The sequence below is a fragment of the Strix aluco genome, chromosome 2, assembly GCF_031877795.1.
Source record: "Strix aluco isolate bStrAlu1 chromosome 2, bStrAlu1.hap1, whole genome shotgun sequence".
NCBI classification, from domain to species: domain Eukaryota; kingdom Metazoa; phylum Chordata; class Aves; order Strigiformes; family Strigidae; genus Strix; species Strix aluco.
Genome location: NC_133932.1, coordinates 103,764,417 through 103,791,996, shown reverse-complemented (window position 1 = coordinate 103,791,996; position 27,580 = coordinate 103,764,417). Strand labels below are relative to the sequence as shown.

General features: G+C 37.6%; 1 protein-coding gene across 1 annotated transcript; it reads left to right on the top strand.

Annotated features, from left to right (window-relative positions):
* Nucleotides 1-81: 81 nt before the first annotated feature.
* SUGT1 (SGT1 homolog, MIS12 kinetochore complex assembly cochaperone) lies at nt 82-26,981 on the top strand. The gene is made up of 13 exons (XM_074815575.1): nt 82-237; nt 344-389; nt 4,056-4,146; nt 4,849-4,918; nt 5,271-5,341; nt 10,178-10,231; nt 11,942-11,958; nt 13,010-13,035; nt 13,616-13,712; nt 14,727-14,834; nt 24,706-24,796; nt 25,623-25,804; nt 26,448-26,981. Exons 1-13 carry the CDS (start codon nt 212-214, stop codon nt 26,547-26,549), a joined length of 981 nt encoding a protein of 326 aa, XP_074671676.1. The 5' UTR covers nt 82-211; the 3' UTR covers nt 26,550-26,981.
* Nucleotides 26,982-27,580: the final 599 nt, after the last annotated feature.

Sequence of the window (27,580 nt, the reverse complement as noted above, 5' to 3'; positions counted from 1 at the left end):
AGGGCCGGTCCTCCCGCTCTCCGGCAGGGGGAGGAGGCGCGCTCGGCGCAGTAGCCACGGCCGCCCCGCCTCGCCCGGAGCGGCGCGGGAGGAGCTTGCGGCGGCGGTTCGCCCCTCCGCATCCCGTCAGGCCTTGCGCGGCTGCGGCCTTGGGGTTCACTTGCGTGGGTGCCTCAGCGGCTCCAGAAGTTTCCTGGGGGCGGCGGGCGGCATGGCGGCGGCAGCGGCTCCTCCGCGGTGAGCCCCCCTCTTCTCCGTCCCTGCCTCCCCTCCCCGCGCCGCGTCCGCGCCCCTTCCGCCCGCCCCTGCCTCGCCCTCTTACGCCGTTGTGTTTCCTCGGCAGGTTCTCGGACGGGGACGTCGACCGGGACCCGAGGGCAGCGGCGCAGGTGAGGGCCGGGCCGGGCCGGGCCGGGCCAGGCCGGCGAGGGCTAGGGGACGGCGGCGGTGGCGGGCCTGGCCTTGCCCCTCCGGTATTTGGAGTGTGCCGGGCTGCCGAGCCGCCGGTGTTGGGGTGCTGGAGGGAGCCAGGGCTTGCAGCGTGCTGTGCCGCTCTCAGGGGCGAGGGGAGCAGCCGAAGCGTCGTGGGGTTGCTCTTCCTGCGAGTGGGGGACTTGCAGTTTCCCTTGGAAACCTCTCGTGTGAGGTCTGGCTGCAGGGAAGTTCAGCGCAGTTCTGTCAAAATACTTCTGCTACCTGTGTTGTAAAGAAGGAAGAAAAAAACCGAAACAACTGAACCAACTTTCTCTTCCGTGTAGGTAGAAGGTAGTTCAAATAACTAAATCAGTTGTGATTTGCAGTTAAAAAAGTGCCAAGCTTATTGGAGAAATGTATTCAATCTTTATTAGTTTTTATTCTGCCCTGATCTATTTTTTTCCTCTTTCTGTATTTTGTGGGGACCAAAAGCGATTTTCATTTCATCTCAACATAAAAAATAATTTTTCTACGGTGAGACCAATCATTCACTGGAACAACCGTGGTAGATGGACATGGTAGATCCTCATCACTGGAGGTTTTCAAGACACAACTGGACAGGGTGCTAGATAATCTCATCTGGGCTCCTTTTCCCATGAAAGGTTGAAAGAGATGGTCTTTCAAAGTCCCTTCCAACCTGGTCTGTCTTAAGATTCTATGATTCTACCCATCATCATGTATTAATGTGCTTTCAAAGGTTATTTTTACTTAAAACAGAGGGTTGACAAGAAGGCAGAACTGGAGGGTGGAGAAGTATTTCTATTTAACATACTTGGAAGGGGAGAGGATGTAAATGGTTAGTTCTGCTTGAATAGAGTAGGTGGCAGAAGCATAAGATGATACTGAATTATCTTTCTGTAAAGAAAATGGTGAAGCTAAATGTTCAGTTCTTTGGGGTTTAGGCTGTAGTTTGTAGAAGTTTTTCAGAAGATAAATAACATCTTAAAAGCATTTTAGAATAACCCAATATATTTGGCATAGTGAAACTAATTTAAGATCTGAAAAATAAAGTTTCCCATTGTGGGGGAAAAAACCACCAACAAACCAACTAAAAAACCTTCAACACCAATAGGTCTTTGGAACTATTAAAGGATACTATCAGAATATGCGTTTGGCTTTTTTTCTGTGTTTACATAGTTACTCTATTTTTCTAGTTTATGTTTCAGTTCTTTGTACAATCACCACTTCAAAACAATATGTAACACACTCTGTAGGCACTGTTTACTATCTGATACAGTAATACTGGTGTCGCTTGTGTCGCCTTTTTTAAAAGTACTGAATTGAGTAGGCAGATTGGCTTGATATCATCTCTGAACTAGTAAGTTTCATAGTTCAGTGTAGCATTTTGCTGACTTAGAAGCTGGGATCTACAGGTAGTATACCACGCGTTTGCATGATCTTAGGTGTGGTCTTTTAACTCATGTACTTAATATTTCTGATATGGGACACGATACTGTATAAATGGTGCTGTGTAATGCTTCCACACGTGACTAGACTTGTGTCCAGATGTCATGGTATTTCTGTGTTGTGTCCACAGGACTTTTGATTCCTTTAACTGCTGGAGAGCATGCTTTGGCTTTCTGCACTTGGATCTGATACAACTGAAAGATCATCATCCGTCCTTAAACACTGTCTGAATGATACAGCTGTGAACTCTTTTATGACTTTTTTGTCATTTTAAATTGAAAAAGTAGGTTACTATGTGAAGATCGAAAGCACCTTTAATTCGTACAAACTCTTATCATTAGCATGGAGGGACCTGAAAGTTCCCAGTGTATTTAGATGTAGATTTGCAACTTGATCACGTGGTAAGGGCCTTTAGAGCCAAAATATGTAGAAAACACATATTTGAGTGTGAGGACAAGGTCTAAGCTTGTTCTAAGTAACTGTTGTTGATGTCCATAATCTGGAATTCCTGGTGCTAGTTGAATATTACTTGGCTGTCTTCTCAAATAACTGTGTTAAAGGAGTAACTTACACTCTGTGTGTGGCTGAATGAGGTGTGATGACTTACTGATAAAAAGCCAACAAAGAGGTGAGTTTCATACTGTTGAAAATGCTTGGGTTTGGTTTTCTTTGCTTTTCTGGGGTGAGGGCTAGTTCTGTAGGAGAATCCATTCATATGTTGTCTGCTGATTCTAATTGATGCTTCTGTCATTGGCGTAAATCACAGGAAATAATGTTTGGAGTGAGAGGTGATCTGTGACAGAAGTGACTCTGTGAAGTGCCTGTAATGGTCAGAGTCAGACCCCACTTGATTTTGAGGGTCAAAAGCTGTGCTTCACCTTTCAATATAATATGAACCACTTCTAATATGTGTGTTACCTCCTGTCCCTCCTGTGTGGAATACCTATAGCCATGAGTATTTCTGTAACAACTGCTTTTGAATGACTTTAAATTGTAGGAGGGCATCAGTACGATCAGATCAAGTTACAATTGTCTACTGCCTGCCACTTTCTTCAGAGACCCCCAAGATTTTCAATTTATGTGCTGTACCTGTATATAGATTTGCATATCTTACACTGGTAAGAACTCATGCTGCTGCTAAAAGAAGCTGTTGTGGCCATTTAACTACTAGTTGGCGTAAACATTTTATGTGGTGTGAAATAAACAAGACACTGATCTGAATTAAAACTAAGGCAAGTCCTTGTGCTCTTCCTTTTTCTCTGGCTTGGTGGGACAAGAGTTTTGGCAGCTGTGCCTCACTAATATTTATGCAGGTTTAAAGCCTGTATCTTCGCTATGTTCATGCTTCCTAGATTCTGAGTGGAAGTCAATTTAGCAAACAGTTACAGTACTGTAGTGGCTTTGGAAGACTTGCTGTCTTCTAGCAAAGAGAAGAACTTCTCTCACTAATAAGGAGAGAATTGGAGATGCTATTTCCAGGTGTGTGCATCAAGAGATTGTGATTTTATTCTGTTGTGCAAAAGTCAAACTTTTCTCATAGAGAGCAAACTAGAATTATTTCAATCTGTATACTCAGTGATTGCCCTAACAAGGGACTACTTTATGCTTATTTGCATTGTGCAACAACATTTCCTGTGAGCCCTGTGCTCCATGAGTCCTTTGCTCTCCTGCTTTTGTGCTTAATGTAAATTGGAACAATCCCTTATGCTCAATAACAACGTATAATGTGGTATTTCATCACGTGTTATAGTGCTTTGAGCATGTTATCCCCCACACAAGTGTTTTGACATACTGCATGTTGACTTCCAAATTCCTAATACTGCAGCGCTTCCTTAAATCCAGCAGACCTGTGTACAAATACGCTGAGAATCATAGGAAGGTCTTTGTACTACAGAGGATCATCATGCATTAGGCTTCACGTTTAAGGCATTTGAAAGTCCTGTTTCCTTCTCAGTAAGAAACAGGCTCCTTGATTTTGATATAATTGGCACGTTCCTTGTACTTGAAGCTCTGATGTTTAAGCTTTGTGGATGAGAACTGAGCAACAGGTGAAAACAGTCATGCCAGTTGGGATATTTTCTTCTGAAATGTCTCTTAGTTGACAGAGTTTGGTACTGTGTTTTTATGGGGACTTCCAAGGTGCCATTTCATGGGGTTTTTATGTGTCTTTACAGGAACTGACAACAGCTTTGGAAAAGAATCCAGATGATGCTGAATATTATTGTCAACGAGCTTATGCTCATATTCTTCTACAGAAATATGCTGGTAACATCTTCAGACAACACTGAGAATTCTCTTACAAGTGTACTATAACACATTCTTTACAGAAAATGTCTTCAATCTGAAGCCAAATATAGTAATAAGAGAAAGTGTTATCTGTAACAGTGTGCTGCTTTTACTGTTAGTGCATAATCTTCTAGTTTTCTTTGTTTTGTTTCTGCAAAATTTCCAATGAATTGGGTACTCTGGAGTCCCAGCTTTCCATTTGATTTTAGCCTAGTATTATCTTGGCAGCTTCTTTTTTAAGTAGACTTCTTAGGCAGGTTTTAAGCTTTGTGTTGTAAGCATATTCCATCCTTATGTTTTCTGTAGAGACTGAATCCTGTCATGGTGGGAATGTGATAATTGAATAGTGCCTGGGAGAAAGATTAACTGAGTAACTTAAGATTTCATCTGTTTTTTCTTTCCAGTAATAACAAACAAACAAACAGATTCACACTTCAGATCTAAGCGGAGGATTTGACTAAATGAAAGTCGTGGTACTTATGAGCTCTTATGTAGAACTCTGCAGCTGAATCAAGGGTTCATCCATAGCAGTTGCGGCTAGATTTAATTCAAACAGTGTGATCTGTGTACAAGCTAAGAAAGCTAACATAGTACACCTTAAAAATTTTTCACTACTGAAAGACTCGCTGTTCGCTACTTTTAATAACACATTATTAATGTTCCTAAACTGACTTCCAACAGATGCCGTTGCAGATGCAAAGAAGTCCCTAGAACTCAACCCCAATAATGCCGTCGCACTTCTTAGAAAAGGGTATGTATCATACATTGTACTTTGTGAATATTGTGATAATCTATAGGGCAATACTAGTATTGGGATTATGGCTCTGTACAAGCTTTTTGCAACACCGTGAATGAAAAAATTTAATGCCATACTGCTTGTAACCCTTCTGTAACAAAGCTGTGGTTATAAGGAGCAATTTAGTTCGGGGTGATTATCTTGACACCCTAGCCATTTCAAAAACACACCTCTTAGGTGATCTAAATTCTTACATGTGTAATTTTAACCAGTATAGTGTGTGAACTGAGGATGTTGTGATCTTCAGAATGTGGGTTAGACTGAAAAGTGATTGCTGTTTCCTTGTGTTTTTCTTTGTTCACGCCAGGTTAGGTGAATATCATATCAAAAACTATGCATCTGCTTTAGAGTCTTTCAGAGAGGGACAGAGGTTGGACAGTAAGTATTAAAATTTCTTGTGTGCACACCACTCCTTTGCTAATGAGAAAAAACTTTCTATGTTAGTTGAAAGTGAAGACCGAGGATTTTATTTTTTTATTTTTTTAAAAGGCTAATGAATTAGGTGCCTGACTTCAGATGTCAGGCTTTTGGGAAGGTTTCTGCAATCGCTGCATAAAAGTGCAAAACTGCTTAAATATGTGTGTCAAAGTTCTTAGCAAGTACTATATGGGGTTTTTTACTTTTTTTTTTTTTCTTTATAAAATGGGGAGTGTTTTCCTGCTTCCTGGAGGTCTTACACATAAATGGTGGCAAAGGTGTGGCATTGAGTCAGAAAAGTTTCTGAACAGAACTGGCTCCTTGTATATAGCTGGAATTTTTTACTTCCTGGTAAAGACTGGTCTTTAGAAAGAACGTGCAACTTGATGGGTATTGAAACTGACAAAATGGATATTTACCTCACAATACATATCACTTAATTACAGAAGCATATTTATTATATACATTTTTTTCTTAAAGTGTTGGCCTCCTGGCTGGACTTGAGTGCTTTTTAGTTTGGGGAGAATTAGCACTTTTTAAAAACCCGACTTTACTCTAGAAGCGGGAAAGGAGTAGTTTAATGTTGAAGGCTTTAGTAGAAGACGTGGGGAAGCATACAACAAAGTAATTGCAAGATGGTTGTGACTCCTTTCTCTTCCGTTTTATCCCACATTTTAAATAAAACCCTTTCGTCTTTCCATTCCCTTTCTTCCCAACAGCAGAAGGAAATGGTAAGAAAAAAGCACCTTGAAAGGTTACACAGAGCAAAGTGCACTTATCTGATAAGAATTGTCATGGTCTCACATCTTTCTAGTATGTTGTCCTGTCTGTAACAGTGGCTGGGACCTGAAGGTTTAGCAAAAATGTAATTACTTGGCCTCTCCCAAATAAGCCATCTGATCCTCTGATCCAAAATTGGAGTTTCATGGGAGTGTAAGCTAATTTGTGCTTGCCGCCAAGCAATCATGCTCCTTCCTACTCTTGTGCTTGCTTAGCCTCCTCTTTCAATGCCTTAAGTCTGCAGAAACCTACAATTTTTAAAGTATTTTCCCTGTGGGTTAACGTGTTGAAATGGCGCAATGAAAGGTCTGAGTGCTGACGCCAGCAGAAGTGAAGTGACAGAGCAGTGTTGGGGCAGTGGTAGTGGTGGTGGAAGGGGGATGTGGTGGAATTGCAGCAACTGCTAGTTTTCAGTTTAGCTGCTCTGGAATAGGAGTTAGAATATAAGAAATTTCCTGACGTTCTTTCAGTTTTGGTAGTTTGGATAACTGGGTAGTCTCCACTAGTTCGTACACTGGAAAGGCAGGTGTGTCTTTTCAATCTGGCCAAGTTCTCTATCTTCCTGTGAAAGGAAGTGGTTCCTTCCAGTGACTTCTGCAGCATTCCTTAATTCATAGGTAAGTTTTCATACGTCTCCAAACTCATCACTCCTGAATTTAATTGAATGATTAATCTGTATTTTTTCATATTCTTGCCCAACCCCAAGCAACCACTATCAGTTTGAGGCTTTTCATGTACATGGATTTTGTCACCTTTCTAGTTTGTCAGTTAGAGTTGTTTAAAATACAGATTATAGCCAAAATCTCTGCAGGCCAGAGCATCACTTTTTTTCATTCTGTTTAACCTCACATCCTAGTTATGTTGTAGGGTACAACAGCACACAGAGCTGCAGATATCTTTTAGGTAAGTCAGTGAATACCAGGATCCTCTTAGCTAATTCAGAATCCTGAAATACAGCATGTTTTCCTGTGTTGAATTGCTTGACTTCTGCCTGTTTGAATTTAATTTGCCATTGTTCTGCTGCTTACTCAGTTTAAGTGTTTCTGAAGCTTGCCGGTCCTTCCTGATTACACTCTCATCTGAAGATAGCTTCCGCTGTGCTTCCCATATCTCATTACAAAATTTTGTGACCCGCTGTGAGATTAGGAGTCTCCTGGAGGCCTTTTTAAAAATACAGATTTTTTTTTTTTTTGTTGATTCTCTTCCATATTTTACCTAATTTGCAGAAAAGTTTATGTCAGTAACAGAATTTATCTTTGCACTTCTGTGGAATGTTTGATGGATCCCAGGTGAAAACAATTGTGAGAATAAACGTTTTGGCAAAACAATTAGCTTCCAGTTCAATACTGCGAATGCAAAATGAACAAAGTGCAGAGGGAGAATTTGCGACATACTGCTAAACAGGTGATAGAGAGAAGACTTAAGCTGTTACTGCCTCAGAGAGAATTGCTGTGGTGGGGAATTCTTTGCTGGCAAGGCTGGTTTCTTTGCCACGCAAGGGGGCAGAAGTACACTGGTACATGTTTCTGTTCCTTGCTGATGTCAGGGCTGGTTTAAATCTTAATCTGGAATGCTAACAACAATGAGCTTCCTACTTGTGCTCATTACTGGTAGGACTGACAAGCCCAGGGTACCACAGCAAGCTTCCCATTACCCACCTACAGGGATATCTAAATAGGACTTGACATGATGAATTGTTGAATGTACAATGTTTCTTTATTTTATAAAGTAACATTAGGAAGCAAGATTCCTTTCACTCAACCATGAGATTAGATGCATGTGGATTTTTGGAGTTCATTAATTTGCTTTAGATTGAAGAAGCAGTGTAATCTGTTACTCTTCAGTACATTATGTGGATTTAGGACAACTATACTCAAGTTTTCTTGTTGTTGGTTTTTTTTTCTTCTGTGACCACCTAATGAATTTAGTAAAGGTGGAATGTGTAAATGTTTTAAAGAAACATTTTAGTAGGTACTTTTTCTTGTGTTCTGAGAGCTAGTAGATTTTCAATAAGTGAAGACCCAGTGAGGTTTTCTGAACTAGAAAGTTATTAACAGAAGTTGTTCGTAAGTTCTTCGGGAGGATAATGCAATTATAGAACACCAAAAAAAAATTCTTTTGCCTCAGATTATAAAATGTGTTGGGATGCAGGGAAAGAGGCAGTGATTGGCAAGGGGGATCTTCTAGGAAGATAAGGAAGATAACACTGGACCTTTCTTTTAAAATTTGTGTTGCATAGCAATGTTGTCATAGACCATAGACCATGCTGCTGAAAGTCGAAGGCTGGATCAGTGGAGGCAACTCAGTTTCTCTTTGCTTAGGCTCCTGAACTTACTTCATTTAATTTCACTTTTGATTAATAAACTTTGATCCTGGCTGCAGAACTTGGAAGTCTTTTAGGGTGTAGGTGCTAACTTTTAAAGTTATAAATTAATTTAGGTTGCAGGGAAGCTCTGGAGCTCCTCTAATCTCATACCCTGGTCAAAAGCAGTATTAACTTTGAATTTGCCTGTGTTTACTTGGGTCCTTCTACTGTTCATTTCCAAGTATCTTCAAGACTGAGGATTCCACAGCCTCTTTGGGCAACCTGCTCCAGTGTTTGACCACTCTTTTAGTAAAGAGTTTTCCTTACCTAATCAGAACTTAGTTTGCTGCATCTTGGGTCCTTTGTCTCTCTTCCTTTCCCCATGTACTTCTGAGGACAGTCTGCAGTCAGTTGTCTGAATATCTTAAGTATACGTTAGGTAATTGAACACAGCCCTTGGATCCCCAGCAGAACCCTCTGATAGTTAATTTTGGTTAATTCCATGTGAAAATAGGTATCTTCTTTCTAGGATATGCTGGTAGAAAAAACTACAGCAGTCAATGTCAGTGACTGATTGTGTTCTAATGTCAAGACAGCCATATTATTATTTGCATTTTTATCTAACAACAACGAGAGATTACATAAATGTAGCTTAAAATTTAGATAACTTTTAAGATGACTGGTGGGGATGGCAGAAGAAAAGGGAAGAGGAAGTGGTTTGAGGAGTGGGGTAGCAATTTTAAGACCTAAGGTGCACCTTAAAATTTATGTACATTTTATATTTGAAGGGGTTGGGTGCATATGTTGCATAACTGCAGTGGAGTGACGTTTGGTGTTACATGCCTGTCTGCTGGGAACTCTTTTGTTGAGCTTCTTTGAGCCCTCTGCTAAACAGTTGGTTGCGTGAACTCTCTCTATTGTAAAAAGATAAAAAGTTCAGCTATTCTTAGTATTTGGTCACTTTTTTACTTTACTTTTGTTGCCACTTTTTTACTTTCCTGACTGTGAGATTTTTTTCTGGGAATTTTGTTGAAATAAGATAACTCTGTTGTTACACTGCTACCTTTTGAGCTATTTTCTGGTGAATTAATTTCTGAGGAGCTCGCTTTCTAGAATATCAAGGTCTTACTGAACTTTTCTGTGATTTTGATTCATAGGGTGGAATTGGCACCTATGTATTTCTAACATCCCTGAAACTTCGTATGTGTTTGTAAAGTTTGTGTGAAACCACCAGAAGAAAATACTTGGTGTTTGTGAAAACTTGTGCAACTTTGGATTGTCCTCAGAACAGACTGTCTCTTCTGATATTTCTCTAGAGAGGAAGTGTGTGACTGTTTGAAAAAGTAATTTTAAGAATAATGGAAAAGTGTGTAAAGCTATATTTCTTGCTTTCCAAACAGTTATACAGGGGTTGAGCAGACTGAAAAGCAATAGTGTATTTGGGTCAGTTCAGACAAAATCTAGTGTCCTACAAATTAATTTGAAGTTAATTAAATATAACAGAGTTAAATAATAGAGTTGTATAAAAATACTTAAAGCGTAATTGGAACCACAGAGGTTACAAGAAGGTAATAGGAAATGATACCTTTTTTAGTAAATTGATGTGAGTTTGAGATGGATTTCTTCCAGCTGGCAATTGTGAGGAATTGTTCTTTATGCAGTACATGTAGTGCTTGAAGAGTTTTAACGTTACTGTGTTTGATCTCTTCTAGATGTAGATGATACCTTTACTATTTGGATTAAAAGATGTGAAGAAACACTAAATGGTAAGAAAAAACACATTTACTTGATAAGGGATTTGATATGCCCTGTGCTTTGAAGCTGTGTCATGTTTTTCAAAGATTTACAGCTTAAGTCTTACTAAGAACAAAATATTTTTTTTAAAAGGAAAAAAGTTGCTTTTTCCTGTTTGTTTCTCTCAGAGTATATATCCTGAATGCTTCTATACTTCAGATTTAGAGGAACATTAAGTTTTTAATGTAATAATTAGCTGTGACAGGGGAGTACCTATTTAAAGTTCAGACAATCATAATTAATTTTGTTTTCATACACAACTGCTAACTAATTTTAACTGTAGAAGCATGTGTCAGCTTGCTTTCTAAAAACAATATCACAAGAAGTTTCCAAGTCTTGCAGAATATAAAGTCAGAAAGAGGTGGGAATTAGGGGATTTTACTCCTTGATTCCACCTGGAGAGTGCCTTAAGTGCTAATTGCTGCTCTGGCGTTTTTATCTGTGATAGTCAATGAGTATAGTTTCCTTTCATACCTTCCTACAGACTGAGATCCGCAAGGGTTAACTCATTCACGGTGCTTAAACTGCCTGTGGATTTTAATGAGCTAACAGAGTAACTGATACAGTTTTTTCCTCCACTTGTGACTTTCCCTCTTTGTTGTGGTTCATACTGGTGAATGGGGCAGTAGAACAAGTTCATGTCAGCCTGTTGACTAAAAACCAAATAGAGGAGAACTCTTTTGTGTTGTATAGGAATAACAAATTTCTGCTTCCTGATGCGTTTTCGCCAGGTTTATTTTTTTTGGAGAAATAAGACTGTGCATGCCAATCACCTAATTTCAAAGAGTTTTCTTGGGTGACAACTTTCTCTGCCCTCTCAAGGAGGGAGATTATAATACACATTTTTCTTTGATGTCACAATTACTTTTGCAGTGTTTTGTCTGGTTCAACTCAGTTGTCCTGTTTTATCCTGAATATTCATCCCTCTCTTTTCTTTTTTTGAACCATTTTCTTAATTCTCTGATATTCCAGCAAAAAAAAAAACCCAACGAAGCAACAACTCTGATTTCTTCACGACAACTTAATACTCTTTTTTAATTAATCTTTATCTTTGTTTAGCAGTATGTTTTATAAAGAAACAAAGGGAAAATTCGTTTCTTTTCAAACCTATTTAATCAGAAATATTTTGGGAAAAAAATATTTAGAAGAGGAGATACTGACCTATAGCTTAGATCCAAATATTACAGTATATATAATGTGATATGAGTGAATTTGTCTGCTAAGTTTCCATCTCATTCCCCAACTGGGTTTGCCTAGAACAAGATACAAATTTGATGAGAACTTTGTGCTATTCCTATGGATGGGTACTAGACCTATTACAGACTTGCGGGAAGTGATTTTTAAAATTTTTGTTTGCTATGATATTGCTTTCATTAAAAAAGGTCTGTATAGGTTTCTGATAAGCAAGGGAAACTAATGGAAAGTTTATTCCTTCTGTTAATCAGAACATGCTTTATATTACAGTTGTTCCTTTGCACAAGTTGCTGAGTGAAGTCTAATCAAGAAGTAGAGTGTCATAAAAGCAAAATATTAGAGGTAGAACTGACATGTTTTTAACTTTTCTACTGTTGAGACGGGAATAAATGCAAAATGTCAGGAGTAACTGAAGAAAGCTAGAATAAGTATATGCCTTGTAAGTTCAATATGTCTTTTTCTGAAAGTGCAACTTTTTCTTTTTGCAGCATCACAGATAGAAGTGGTAAGGTGTTCTCCTTAATGTGTTTACTGTTTCAATTTCTTTGTTAACCTAGAGCGTGCTTTCAGGCTTCAGTGGCTTCTTAAATCTTTCAGGCTTTAAAAATAATATTTTCTATTGCATGTGATTCTGAAGGATTTAACTCTTCTTCTAAATGTGTTATTTCAGACCAGGGTTTCAAAATTTGAACCCTGAAAACTCTTAGGAATGGCATACTAATCTGGCAATTACTGTGCACTCATTGGAGTAAACTTTTCTGGCCTGCAGTCTGTGGGCTAATTTACAAAGTAATCAGCTGATGTTGTCAATACTAACTTGCTTGTGAATGCTAGGAAGTAATTTTTTTTTCCCAGTAGCTTGCAAGTGGTTTGTACAGACTTTTTTCTGCTGTAATTTGTTCAGCTTTCAGTTTCCTTTTTTCATGGGAAGTCTTCAGAAGAAATGTTGAAATTGACACACACCCTCCCTCGCCTGCCCTTTTTTTTTCTTGAGACAAAAAAAATGGAAATTTGCATTGGATGTTCTGTTCCCTCTTTCATAGTTACTTCCATTTTTTACATTTTAAGAATAGGGTAGAGGAGGAAAGTGTACAGAAAACATGGTGGGTGTATGTAAAGACAAATCTTACAGTTAAAAGGTTTTTCTGTGTTAGATGTTATACCTTGAGTTCTGGGATCTATTTCAGGTTTCCTTCATGACTTTTAGATTAGCAGCATAGCCACTGTATGTCTTTGAGGTATACTACTTATGCAAGAAGAAAATGAGTTAAAGCTGAGCTTACTGCTATTTATAGAATGTCTGACCAACATATTTTAAGTTACAAACTAACATATTTAATGTAAATAAAACTTTTTAATTCTTAATCTGGCATAAATGGCTAGGGGAACAGTGAAGAGCTTCACCTGTAAGTTAATGCTCATACATAAATCAAGAAAAGGGGAGCAATCTGTATGAAAATGATTTATATCTTTGAAAAGTACTTCATGATATATTTTTCACTTACATTGATGTAACTTTTCTTTTCAATGGAATATGCTTCAACTGGAATATGCAGCAGCAACCTCTGCCACCAAAGATCAAGTAAGTTGACTTTAGCTTTACTGTGAGAATTAAAATAATTGGCATATAACTGTTCTTTGACTGTAGAAATTCTTTTGAGGTAACTTTAAAAACATGGCAGTCTAAATGGAGTGTTTCTCATTGTCATCACTTTTGTTCAGACTGAATTGTACCTTCAGGAGATTATGCCCCACTGGGAGAGTGGGGAATGGAGTAAGCATTCTGGCTTCTGTTTCTAATTGTTAAGCTGACCTTGATTCAAAGAGTTCCTCATTATGCCTAGTATAGGTAATTTTTCTGAGATACTTTTAAGATCCTGAATTAAAAAGTGCCCTTTAATTTATAGAAGGCAAACAATATTATGAATTGGTTAAAGTGACTGAATTTTTATATGCTTCTTGATTAAAAAGATTCTTTTGTTCTTTAACTACTTATCTTGTCAATTCTGCAACTGCTCTTTTAGAGAAAGGGGAAGAAATGTAATTTCGTATGTCTTTTCTCCCCCATTAAACTACACAATGTACTGTTCCAGCTTTTGATAATCTTTATACCTCTTTGCCTTGCAGTCAGTTTTTTCTCTCATTTTTTTTTTTTTTTTTAGATATGACTGGTACCAAACAGACTCTCAAGTAATTGTGACTATAATGGTCAAGAATGCACAGAAGGATGATGTCAGTGTGCAGTTCTCGGACAAAGAGGTGATTTGTATTGGTTATTGGTATGCATCCCTAGGTTGCCCAAGATGTAGTAATTAAAACAGTGAACATTATCTGCTGCAGTAGCATGAAAAGAATGTACAGGTGGTCTTCTGTCTGAGCTTTTGTGCCCAATCAAGTGAACTGGGATCTATTGCCACAGCAGAATCCATGGGATTTATACAAAAGCAGTATGTGGTGTGCCTGCTGCAAAGGGAACATCTGGTTTTCAGCTGCCTGTGTGTTTGGAGGGGTGGGGGAGGAAGTGATCTGGGGATTTAAAATGTTTGAGTAACGCATGCATCTGGAGTGGGAATGGACAGAGACAAGGTGTTCTAAAAATAGGTATGAATGAGTAATATACCACTTTAGGACAATTCTAGAAAATGAATGAATGCTGCTGGGTGCGTTTTTCTTGCTTTTGGCATCAATAAAATTGTTAATGGCAGCAAAGTATATATTTCAAGAAAGTGCCGTAATTTATTGTAATACCATATGTGGTACCAACGATGTTAATGTTTAATTTAGCTGTGAATATTGAACATGTAGGTTCTTTTTCTCAACTAAGTTGATACTTTGTAAACTACCACAAGTACTTGACTGTCTGCTTTAGGTTGTTAAAATTGTCTGAACACTTGCCATGTAGTTTGCATGTATTACAAGGGAAGTTGCAAACTGTTTTCATATTCTGTTATTAATGTGTTGATACTTCGTTTGCCATATAATTCTTTCCCCAAAGAATGCAAATCAAGCTGACAAGATAATAGGCTTTTTGAGTACTTGCTGGCTAAGAATTGAAATTTCCTGTTCATTTTCTAGTATACTTTAGAAACACCTTGGTCAATAATGCAGTAATGTAATGGTATCATCTGAAATTCTGATGCCTGATGCGTTAAGTGCCCTAGTGAAGGGTCATTAATTTAATCACTTAATCTTGGTGCCAAATGACAGTCCTTTACTTGGAAATGGAAAACGGATCTCAAAGATGACCAGAGACGTGTTTTCAACTGTTAACAGATGAATGCATCAGTGAGACTTCCATCAGGCGAAGACTACAACTTAAAGCTTGTTCTTCTTCATTCTGTAGTGCCAGAGCAAAGTACGTTTAAAGTGCTTTCAACAAAGGTAAGCTTCTTAAAGTGTAAATTATTTCGTTCACTGTTCCTGATGTTGAAAACGTTTCTGCTCTATTGTCTTGTCTCTCTGCAACAGTCGTAATATCTTGCTTTTCATATAGAAATGCTTTTTCTTCCTTCAAGGTGCCTTTCAGCCTGTGGGAGCCTTTCTAAACTTGTGCAAATATCAGAAATAGTAATATGATGGTACTTATTGAAGTGCAAATGACAGTTATATTGAGGATGCCTTTACTTGTTGCTGTAGAAGGAAGACTGTGGTCTTCACTCTTAAAATTCAGGTATTAGGAAAGTATGAACAACTTTCTACTAAAGGTATAGGAGCCAATATTGCCTTGTGAAGCATTGTTATCTTTGTGTGCCGAAGAAGTAAAAGTCAGACTTTGAAGATTTCAGTGTTGAAATAATTCTTTAACCTTCCATGACTTCTTGCTGGTAAAGTTTAGCCGTACGGTTAACTGTTCATGGCTTTTTAAGAGAGGGTATTCCACGCTGTTCCTGGAAATAGTACATGCTTGGAGACACTTGAAAATCACATGGTGTGAGAGAGAATGCTTTTGTCTTGGCGTTTTGTTTCTTCTGCATTACAGGTATAGAAAAATAATAAACTGTCTGTGGTCTGGCATAGCATATATTTTTGGTATAACGCACAGGCAGGCATAGGCTTTGTCCATGGAGCCAAGCCTGAATTTCTGAAGCAGGCATGTGTTGTTGATTCTTTCCTTGTATTTCAGCACTGGTTCTGCAGAGCTTTTGGAAATTCCTTTGTGTTCTCATGTTCCATTTTACCCGTTCCCTTCTGAGGAAGGTACCTGTAATAGCTATTGCATCATTTCAGGGAAGAGGAACTTCAAGATGACATGAGAGGATTGCTATAGAAAGTTGGTCTCATTTTTCCACTCCTTGCAGTAAGGAGGCTGGGCAGGTTTATGTGGTGGAGTCACGTGAGCTCTTACGCTGTGGGAGATAAGCAGAGTGCTCAAAGTATGTAGAAAATCTGCTCATCCATTAGTATTTATACAAATTTGAGTGGAATGGGCACAGACCTTGTCAAGAGGAGTAACTGAGGTCCTGTTTCCTTTATGTTTCTATCTAGCTTGTGTTATACTTTTCATTTGTCTTGAAGTTTACTGTTAACTCTTACGAAGCACCTGCACTCTACTGAGCGCTGTTGAAATGAACGTGACTTTGTTTTTTATGCTACCATCTCTAGCCTGGGTTAATATCTGAAATAATCTCTAGTAGTCTAGAGCCTGGTTTAGACTGAGGTTTATGAAGAGGTGTGAAAACTTCAGTTATGTTCAGGCAGTGTCTCAATTGTAAATATTTTGCATTTATTTTCAAATGTTACTGTTCCTATGTAATTGTGAGAGAATATTTTTGAGACAAAACAGGATAAGAGAGAACACGGGAGGTGTTCTAACGGCAGAGTCAGTGCTTCAACGTGTTCTTCCCTTTGTGGAAACAAATAGTATAAGCATATCTGTAAAGGCATAGTGAAGGAAAACAATTTAAAGGATGTCCGAAGCTAATTCTGGTTCTGACCAGCAGATGGAGTCTGGCTGAAAAAAAAAAAAAAATTAAAAGCAAGTCTACTTTAAGCATGCAAAGACTTCTTTAAAGGCTTAGAATATTTTACTTTGAAAAACACCAAGTGCTTTAAGGGAATGGTGCAGCCTTAGTGTTTGAATACTAGAAATTCAGAGTTCTTTTTAGAAGTTTCGTGTACGTACTTTGCTCTTACGAGCGGTATGGAAAATATGCAGTTATTACTTTGAATAAGCTGTCTTATTACTTAGAACTTTTCAAACCCTTTACAAGTTACTTTGTACCACTTACATGACGTCCTTTTGCAATAACTTGGAAAGAAAGAGATCGTCTCATCGTCTTCCCGATGATGTGAGCTTCTTACTATGCACTCATAAAGAAGTTGCATTTTCGTGGGATAGGAACAGATCTGTTCCTGTGGATTAATAGTTTCAGATAAGAATAACTGCATGTGTTCACACTGCTTTATTTTGTACTGCTGCTTTGAATGTGTGAGCCACATTGCTATTAGCATCATTCTTCACTGGGCAACGATGCATCTGGTCTTTCTTTTCTGATTATATGAGGAAATACATGAGGAAACAGAGCGGAATGTATGGGCAGGTTATGTAGTGGATAGTTCATGTTTCCCATGAACTTCATAAAACTAAAATGTAATGGCTAGAGGATGAAACAACAGAACTGGCAGATAGTAGAACAATCCTGCATGTTTTGGTAACTTAGAGAAGCTGGAGAAGGAGTTCTCAATACTCCTTGAAATTCAGCATCACTTGACAAATGCAAAAGAATAAAGGTAAAGATGCACATTCAGGAGGAAAAAATATCCTTAATTGTATTTGCAGAATTACAGATTCTAAAATAACTGCAAAGAGCAGACAGAACTTACAGACTCTGGGACTGGTTCTTTCAGGGAGCGTTAACTGGTGAAAAATGCAATTGATACCTTAAGAATTGTTTCTTTCCTAGCAATGAAATAGAAATTACACCTTTCAATAAATCCATGCTGTGTCTAGCTCTGAGATAGAAAGTCTGTAGAGAAGAGCAGAACTAGCAAACGGTACAGAGGTAGCATATATAGATGTCTGGAGGTGTCTGAATGGTTTCTGTATGAGCAAAAGAAAATTAACGCTTGTAATCTGCAGACTTCTGACTTCAAGCTGTGAGCTAGAAGAGATAAAACACTTGACACTGACTCAAGAACAGCATAATGTGTGGGTCAACTCCAGTTTTGAGATAAAATCTTCATGTCTCTCTGTGTTCTAGTATTGTATATTCTCTATTGTCAGTAGTCTTACAGGTGATACAGAGTGCCTTTAGTAGTGGCTGTATGTATTACTGCCATGCTTGGAGCTATTTTTTTTACTTAATTCAAAAGTTTATTTGCTATTTAATAGTTATCACTACTTGAAAATTCAGCTTTGAGTTGATTACGGTTCCTGTTCACATTTAGTCGTGACTTATTTAGAATTACCCAGTGGTGTTCAGCATACAACTCTGTTCATCTGAGGTCTCAGCTTAATGTTCATGTGAGAAAATGCTGAACACAACCATATTGAGTCCTTCTCTTGAGTGAATTGCTATATATGCATAGTATTTTTATCTTGTATATGAACAGCATAGTTGGTAGATCATAACTAGACCAATTGATGTTGTTGGTTATACTCCTTGTCTGACAAAGGTACATGTAGTAATCTGATTAAGCAAAAAGTAACAGCTCCAAAAAGCACTGCATGAATCTGAGGTTTGTGTCTTACAAATGGAAGCTGATCTGGTCTTTATATGTAGCATGATTTTGTACACAATAGGCAGGATTTTCTGTATTTTGGTGGTCATCCTCACTTGTGTTCAGGTGTCAGGTGAAACACTGCAAACTGCGCGTTGGGTTCAGCATTTAACAGGAGGAAGGCACCCTTTAGAGGTACTACTTGGTTTTTTACTTCTTTCCAGAAGAGGGAGCCAAAATGTAAAGGCTGGACCAAGTTTGCTCTTTGGAAGTTGCCTGTGTGCAGTTATCCTGTAGCTGTGTGCATCATGTCATTGTGCTCCCTTCATAAAAGGAAAAAGGCCTAAAACCTTAAAATGAGTGACTAAATATGTTCAATGTGAAACCAGCAGGTTTGTGACTGTCCAGAAAATCTGGCAGGAAAGTAGAAATGCACAAACAGTGTAAGGTTTTCTAATGTTCTGAAACAGTTCTTTGTGCACAGTCAGTCTTGCTCTCTTTTCCCTCTTCTGTTCAGTCTATCAGTCAGTGTACTTGGAATTCCAAGGGAATATTCTGCCATGTTGTGTTGGAAACTTGTGTAATGTGAGCAGTTTCTCTAGGTCTTCTATTGTGGTCTAGGTTATGCTCAGGGTTTTCTTTTCTTTAGACCTGAAAGAGGAGAGTGAGGATGAGTATGTGCTTTTAGCACATATGCTTATGAACTTGAAGCAAACAGGCTAGTGCTTCCTCTTTTTCTTCCCCTCTGTTCTTGCATCTACAAATAGTCTGGGGACAATTACTGTGAGTTTTCAGTTTTTAGTGGTTTGGGCTTTTTGCAAGCAATGACTTGTAGCAATTTAGGGACATTTGAAAAAGTGGTAAAAAGGGGTTTCTTTACCCCAGAACTGTCCTTTAATTAGAGATCAAAGTTGTGCTGCAAACAGGGAGGTGTTAGAAATCCTCAGCCTCTTTTACAGTTGATGTTTGTTACTTAATAGAGATACTCTCAGTTTCATGCCAAGTGTGCATCAGTGGAATGTTTCTTTTCCTCAAACCAACATTTTTGCCTTGCAAACTCTGAAATACTCTGTGCAGCTTACTGGAAAAGCACACCAATGCCTGTTGCTAAATGTAAAGGAAAAGGCAAAGAGTGAAACCTTCACACACTCTTGGACTGTCATCAGAGTCTCTATTCAGAGGCAAAGGTACACAAATAGATAAACAGAGGAACATATTTATTTTAAGTGAAGTTGGTTCTTACCATTGCAGTCCAATCCTTAAAAGATGCTTTCTCATTTTGGATATTTTCATTAAATTGCTTGCAGGCACTTGAATACAGACTTCCCTGCTCTTATGTATCTGTTTTCTCTGTGAGGCTTTCATGCAGATTCATATCTCCCATATATATTCTTCAGTGTTTTGTGTAAATTATAAACTGATATTTAAGATATGAGTTGAATACTTTTCTGAAATTCCTTGTATCTCTTAGGCAGGGCTAGTTGGAGCAATTTCCTGGCTAGACCATAAAGAAACCTTCCCAATGATTGGCATGATATTTACTTGGCTCAAAATAAGTTTGATTTTTATTTTTTTTTTTCTTCTTTATGAACACAGATGGGTGTGGGGCAGATTTAAACTTGTTAATACTCTGAGAAGTATATTTTAAGCAACCACGTAAGTCAGTGCCCATGATTTATATAAATACATAAAGGAAAACTATGCATAAGGGTTTTTCTCTGTCTTGAGAGAAGATGGATTTAAGAACTATTGGAATAGCAATGGTTTAGACTGAAGATGCAGTGACAAAGAGCTTTAGGATACCTAAACAATCTGTATTGCCAGCTCCTTCTCTAAAATTCAAAATTCTAACAAGTGGTTGCTATGCAGTATCACTGAGGTGGAAATGTTGACCTTTTTGCGCTCAGTTCTCCATAGTAGTTGACAAAGAAACTGAAAGGTGCATGCTAAATCCCTTCTGTTGCAGTATATTTGCTACAGAATATTTTTCTTAATTATCATTTATTTGTGGTAACACTGTAGAGTTATTTTCATCTCGGTATATTTTGTTTAAAGTTATGGACCAAAGATCTTGGAATTCAGGATATAAGCAATGTGTAAAAGGTCTTTGAATAACTAGGATACCAAAACTGTATGTGTGTATGATCTTAGAGGTAAGTTTGAACAGGTCATTTTTAGAAGATAGTGCTGTTTTGTCCTATCCTTAAATTTAGGTAACAATATATGAGATTATTGCAAAATGACAACTCTAAACACTTAAAATTAACAACTTGGACGAGGCAGTCAGTAGTTCAGTAAATAACAAAGTAGTTGATTGCAAACCCTGAATTTTCATTTTTGTGTGTTTGATATAGCAAAACATGAGAATTTAAAAGGGTATTTTTGGATGCATTTTGAAATTAATGGCTGAACTACTGCTTAAGCTTTGCCAGTTCTGATTTCCTTCATCCATCTGATCAGAGCTTGACATAAATTTGCCAGTGGTAAGTGAACTTTCCCTTAGCATGGAGTGTAAGATATAAAACACAGTAGAAATTAGAAAAAAAGTCTTGTAACTTGGCAGTGTACACCAGAATCTTTTTTTAGGGAGGAAAATAAAAATTCTTTCCCTTTTAATGTTTCTCAGTTAAACTGGCAATGTCTATCCCAGAATATAAGTTCAAGTGAAATCCAGTTCATCAGAGGTTTGGGCTTTTTAACAGTAAGCTTTTACATAGAAAACTAGTGTTGGCTAACTAGCATTGTGTTTATCTGTAGCTAACGGGAGAAATAATTTCTTAAAACTAGATTAAATGCCGTTTTATGCCAGTCATCTTAAAGGGTTTTCGTGTTCTTATACTACCAATGAAATAGTTTAGAATAGCTTCTGAGAGTAACTCTGTGACATCTTTTGTGATAACTAGCACTTGGATTAAGCTGCAAACTAACTTGCCTAAATCTCTGATAGGTTTTAAAAAATGAATTTTATGACTATAAAATTCTCTGAGTAGAAACTTCTCTGTATCCTTTCACTGCGGATGGGGTTTCTTCTAAACAATGAATCCCCCATTCGACCCTTTTCTCGGAGGAGTAGATTTCTCTCAAGATAGTATTCCAACAAGTAGTGCATGAATTAATCAAAATTCCATGTTTTTTCTCCTTTTTGCTTTGCTCATTTTGAGCCCCAAATACCAGGAACTTAAAAATTACAACAGAAAGTAGATTATTTCTGCATTGGAACTTTTCATACATCTGGAGTCCTGTGTCCAGTTTTGGGCTTCCTAATGCAAGAAAGGCACTAATGTAGTGGAGAAAGTCATAGTGGAGGGCTACCGAGGTAGTTAGGTGGCTGCATGGCATGAGCTACAAGGAGAGGCTGAGGAATTAGGCTTGTCCTTAAGTGGCATGCAAAGCATTTAATTTGCAATGAAATTTTCCTGTCTTTTGTTCTAAAGTTGGCACAAGGCACACAGGCATATGTTTTATGAAATATAAATGTTAAATCAAAGTAGTTGGTGAAGCGTTGATGTATTCCTCTTGCCTGAGTACTGAATTTTTTTTTTTTCAAAGGAGAGGAAAAAGCTAACAGTACTTGTGTTAGATATGACATAAATGTCCATACTGATATGTTACTTTTCTGTGTGATAGCTATCAGTATCTGCTTTAAAACATTCATTAAAATGCATTTATTGCCGTTTGTGCCCATAATTGAGAATGTCAGAGTTGTTTCTCCTTAGATCAAATAAAGCTCTCAAGTTGAAGAAATATGCGCCTCCACAAGCAGAATTTTATAGCTTTATGTTTTTGGAAAATGTGGTTGTATAATGGTATGAAGCTAATGATTTCCCTGGTTTTGCTCCTGCCTGCCACTTTGCCTAATGAGTAACTTTAGTTGAAGTGGGTGGAGTAGATGGGGTAGAGGTTTAATCATGTCATAAATACATTCTGTCTCAGTTCTTCAGCTGTCTATACTTCTAGCTTCGCAGAGTTGAAATGGTTTAGGTTTAAGAAATCTGCATCTTATACTGGGAATTAGTTTGTACCATTTCCTTTTCCTTTGGGATGTTTGTCATGTAGTACTGGCTTAGGGACAGTTTCAAAGAGGAAGATGTAAGAACTAGCAGATAAAAAAAGGCGATTACTGGAGCAGCAAAAGTAAAGATTTTCTGTTTTTTCTTCTTTTTATGTATGGACAGAGGACTCTGAATAGCCAAAAGTCTTTATAAGGGTTCTTTGGGGAGGATTGTATTCTGAAAAGAAAATAGTCCATATTTAGTAGCTCACATCAAGCATTGTATTGCATTAGAGGTCATTCTTGGTGTGGATGAAATAGTCTATATTTGAGATACTGACAGATATTGATAGAAACCCTGAAGTGTAAGGGTAAGAGGAGATAGCATAGGAAGAAACAAGCAGAAGAGGAAATGAAGAGGTATGGGATTGAGTAGTCTCAGTATCAAGCATTTACTTTTTTTTTTTTTTAATAGAACACATGGAGGGGACGCACTAATAAGCAGAGTATAAAATCTTAAAAGTTAATGCCTCCCTCAACTTAAGTGTGCAACTGAATTGATAATACAGTTTTCTCAGGTTTGGAAGAGATATATAAGAAAAGAAGCAGAGGAGAGACAAGTTGTTTAAATTAATACTCACATTTCACTTGTAACTAATTAGTGCCTTTGTAAGTGGTTAATTAACTTAAATGTTTGACTCATGAGATACAAATGCATTGGAAAAAAACCCCTGCTAGTTCTGACACTTATGGAACTACTTGTTAGTCTTATATGCAGATACACATATATTTTTGGCTTCCTTAATCTGATCGCAGAGCACTAGGTTTATGAGTGTAGGTGTTCAAAAATGAACTTTAAGGTTGTAGTTTCCAAGAGTCCGGTGGAGGAAGCTTTGCTGACTTTTGTTTTACTGAAGACTAATTATTGGCACAGTTTGGATGCTGCTTCTGCATAGTTTCAACAGAAATCTCTGTGTTACAGATTGTAATGTTAAACTCTGTAATACAGGCCCTCTTTAGGGACAGTAGGTTGAGCAACTAGAGTAAAACAATATTTTAATTTTATTTGATTATTTTTGGTTCTGTGACTTACACTATTTTAAAAACTGATACTCTGATGCTTAATTTGTGCCTTGTAAAGTTGCTTAAAAACATTGGAAGTCCAACAGACATGGGGAGTGGGAAGTCAAATACATGTGGGTGTTGGACTTAAACTTACTGAAACTCTTCCCTGCCTTGAAGGGCATCCCATGCCTCATGTCTTAGACTTTTTGTTGTTCTCAGTTAGTACAAGTTAGTGGTGGAAAATAAGTAGTTAAACTTGTCTAGGGAAATGGTAGCTTCCCCAGGGAAAAAAAGAAAAAGAAGCAATCATAATTGAATATTTTGATTCTTGAAATGCAGTATGATTGCGAACATGGAAGCTTTGAAACTTAAATGAGCTCGTTTCTTTATTTTATAAGGTATCTCGGTCTGTTACTTACCAGTGACTGATTTGAAGAATGGATTAAATAAAGTTCAATTTTCAGATCAACATGATGCTGTGCAAGGAGCTTGCTGTTAGGATCTCTAGGGTTAGCTTTCACAGTGGTGCCTTTGTTCTTGGGTCTGCAGGGATCCCCAGGTTATAGTGGCTTTAGGTAGAACTAAGAACTCGCTTCTGCTGAGCTGTTCACAAATAAGGAACTGATGATGTTTAGCAAGCCCTGATTTCAGTTAATTAATAGGATCATATGAACTTTGTGACATTTTTTAAGTGAATTTGTCGTTTGGAGTGACTAACAGACAGTCCTTGTTTTGCAGACACTGTTTTGCAACTTTGTAACCCTGTAACCAAAAGACAAGGTTAATTACATAGACGACCATATTGAAATGTTTCTAAAGGCATTATGTGTAGTTGTGAGTAGGGCATGACATACTTCACTTAATTTTGTTTCTCCTATGATAACTGCAACCATATCCATTTTTAATTGCCAGTTTTGTCAATGAATACTAGACAGTTTTCTCCATAGCAGTGTTTGTTCATTGAACCAAACGAATAGAGCTGCTGAATTTCTCCAGTGGGGAGATCTGCGTAGTCCCAGGGTGTTTCTCTGGTTTGTGTACTACACAACAAATCTGATAAAATTTTTTGGTGGATGAAAGGTAAACCTAGATAAAGTTGGATTTTGTAGTCCTTCAAAAGTGCTATTTAATTATTAGAGCTGCCTGGCAAGAAAAGGATGCTTGAAAGATAATACCTTGGTGCCTGGCAGTGTAGAGACATTGAGACTGATTGTTACTTTTGGGTTGTCATAATTTACAAAAAGAATCAAGTGAATAGTAAGCAAAAGAAAGTTCAGTGATACTAAACAGAAGGGTAAAAGCCTGATACGAGGGCTATGCAGCCACATAAGAGCTTAGTTGACATGTGACTTGAAGTCACATAACTTGTAAGGTAGGTAGATTTTGCTAAAACATAGTAGGCTTCATATTAGGGACACTGTTTCTAAAAACAAATGTATTTATTTTCTTACTGCTACAGGATCCAACTACTTTGAAACTATTTGGCAGAACTGTTTGCCATCTGGAGTAATTTGTTGTTTGTCTTGTGTTTTGTAGGTTGAGATAAAAATGAAGAAGCCAGAAGCCGTAAGATGGGAGAAGCTGGAGGGCCAGGGAGATTCTCCTAAGTTAAAGCAATTTACACCAGGTTTGTTCTCTGAACTATTAAGTGTTAAATGGTTTATTTGTATTAAGTTACTTGCAGTTATTAATAATATTTTTTGTGTTAAATATTGTTAATCACAGCTTCATATTTACAATGAAAATCCTAATAGGCTTGTTTTTACTGGCAAGAATTGACAGAAAAAGTCTGCAGGGCATTATAAAACTTAAGTATTAAATTTAGTCATAACTTCCATTAATCTGATGGATTGTTAAGGACATGCTTGTCATTAATTCCTCTGGGCTTAGCTGTTTGGCTCTGTTTTGGTCACTGTTTTGCAGTTCTAGGCATGGTCATGCCTCTATTGTTGCTTAAATAATTATTATTTACTTCAGTATTCCATCTCTCTTGGAAAGTAATACTTCTGCAGTTTTTCAAGACAGATTAACAATCTGCCTTTGAGAGAATTTGAATTTTCTGATTTATTGATTTGAGATATTTTTTGAAATTTAGCTCAGATTTTCCTATGGCTCTAGGCTGCTGATTCTTTTTGTTAGAACTTCTGTCAGCCAGTATCTCCTGTCTTGTTTCGACTTAATTATCTGTGTTGCTGTTGTCCAGCATTTTTTTGTTGGATAGCTAAATTATGTAACTGTTTACTTAAAAGTAAACTTTTGCAGCTGCTGAATGTAGTCTGTAGCATTTCTTAGTTTATTTTTGTTACTGCAATGCTTAGTAAGGAGGAATCTATTTGCATTTTCAGGTTCATGTTCCATTGTTATCTCTGATTCATCAGATACATACGTTGAGTTCTCTGCTGCTTTAAAAGTCGTGAGAAAATGCTTAGTTAACTTAATGCTTTTCTTTTCAGATACCCAGCACTTATATCCATCATCCTCTCACTATACAAGGAACTGGGACAAACTGGTAGTTGAAATCAAAGAAGAGGAGAAGAATGAGAAGTTAGAAGGAGATGCTGCTTTAAATAAACTCTTCCAGCAAATTTATTCAGATGGTACAGATGAAGTGAAACGTGCCATGAACAAATCATTTGTAAGTCTTCTTCATTCTTTTTCTCTGAAGAAATGTGTAACGTTTGCACACTGACACAATTTAGTAAACTTTGCATGAATTGGGAAGCCTCTAGCTACCAAAACCTTGATCCTGTAATGAATGACAGTGGTTCTGTTGGGGATACTGGTATAACAAATCTTGTTGAAAGCAACAATGTTGTATGCTAATGAATGTGACTCTTTAAGTCCAAGGTTGTGCTTTGTCACTGGTCTCTTTGTTTCAATCAGTGTTATCAAAGGAAATACAGGTTTTGGCTCATATAGAGCTTGCAGACTTGCCATGGGTGAAAGGATCAAATTCCTCTTAATTGTTTGTATCTAGTTCCTTTTATTTGTAGTCCTCATAGGCAAAAACATGACTAACCCTTCAAAAGCTTCTTGTTAATGAAGTAACATCTCATTGTGTCCAGTACTGATAAAAGTACTTTGGGGCTGAAAATTATGGAATGATGGCTTTGTCAAATTTTGCTCTATATGCCCACAGAATTCCTGTGTAGTTGCTACTACATGAAGCTCAAATTCTTCACGTTTCTTCAGAATTTGTTAATCTGCTGTAGGAAATGCGGCTTTTATATTACTAGAATTCCTCTAGCAAACTAAACAAGCTTTCTCTCATATTGCAGATGGAGTCTGGAGGCACAGTTCTGAGCACCAACTGGTCTGATGTTGGTAAAAGGAAGGTAGAAGTAAATCCTCCTGATGACATGGAATGGAAAAAGTTCTAATCAAGTTTTTAATCTTTTACCATCTGTGTGTTGCCATAGTCATGTACTGACCACTGTGTATGGACATAGCATTCTTGGATTCAAAGCACTGAATGTTCCGTTGGAAACAGGAATTGTCTTTACATTTTGCGTGCTTTAGAAATTCCTTCATCCGCAGATGTTAAAGATATACTCAAGAGTGGAACCCTATTTTCATCATCTGTCTAATTTTTGGAAATTGAGTCAAATCGGTCTAAATTTTCTACCACCTTTATCAGCTCTGCTCTTTGGGGATAGGGTGATCTCTAATGGCTGGTCAGGATTATTGCCTTACACCCAGTATTTCTGTTCAGTAACTTATTAGATCTTGGCAACTTTGGTTAAAAACACTTTTCAACAACAGTGTTAAAATTGTTTTCTCTTTAACTCTGCTAAATAAAACTGTAAATATAACTTTTTCTATACGGAAGCGGCTTCATTTTGTTTGTAGTAATCTTGTTTTTTGGTGGAGGAATCAGTTAAAGCATATAGGTAAGGATGTGAATACACTGCTTAAAAAAAAAAAAAAAAAGGCTGGCTTGTATAGGAGCAAAATGTGCATTCAGTGAAGAGGATAAGATTGCTATTCTTGATGCCAACACAAAATTTCCACTTTTGGAGTTCTTCCACCTGGGACAAATGTTGAACTGCAGTCGTATGTGATGGGAGGAAGAAAGTCAGTTGTGGCTGGAAATTTCTACAGAAAAGTTGGTCCTCTGTCTGCCTTCTGTATTCAGAAAGAAGGACCTATTGCAGTTGCCTGAAATCAAAGATAGCAAGCAGTTGCTTTAACTTCTGTTATTTCAGAATATTGGAAACTTTATATTTTAGAGGAGAGCCCATGCGTCCTTAATTGCTTCCATCAGTGCAACTTTTCCATCATGATCAAATTGTAAATAATGGTATTTAAAGAAAAAGAACTGAGGAAAGAAAGAAATACTGTCTATGCTTGAATACAAGTCTATAGACGTGCAAAAGCCACCTGGCTCTGGTGGCCCTGCTTGAGCAGGGGG

Coding starts and splice junctions, on each gene's coding strand:
- SUGT1 (XM_074815575.1), top strand. CDS start 212: ATGGCGGCGGCAGCGGCTCCTCCGCG. Junction 4,147..4,848: donor TCTTCTACAGAAATATGCTG/GTAACATCTTCA, acceptor GACTTCCAACAG/ATGCCGTTGCAGATGCAAAG. Junction 24,797..25,622: donor GTTAAAGCAATTTACACCAG/GTTTGTTCTCTG, acceptor TTTTCTTTTCAG/ATACCCAGCACTTATATCCA.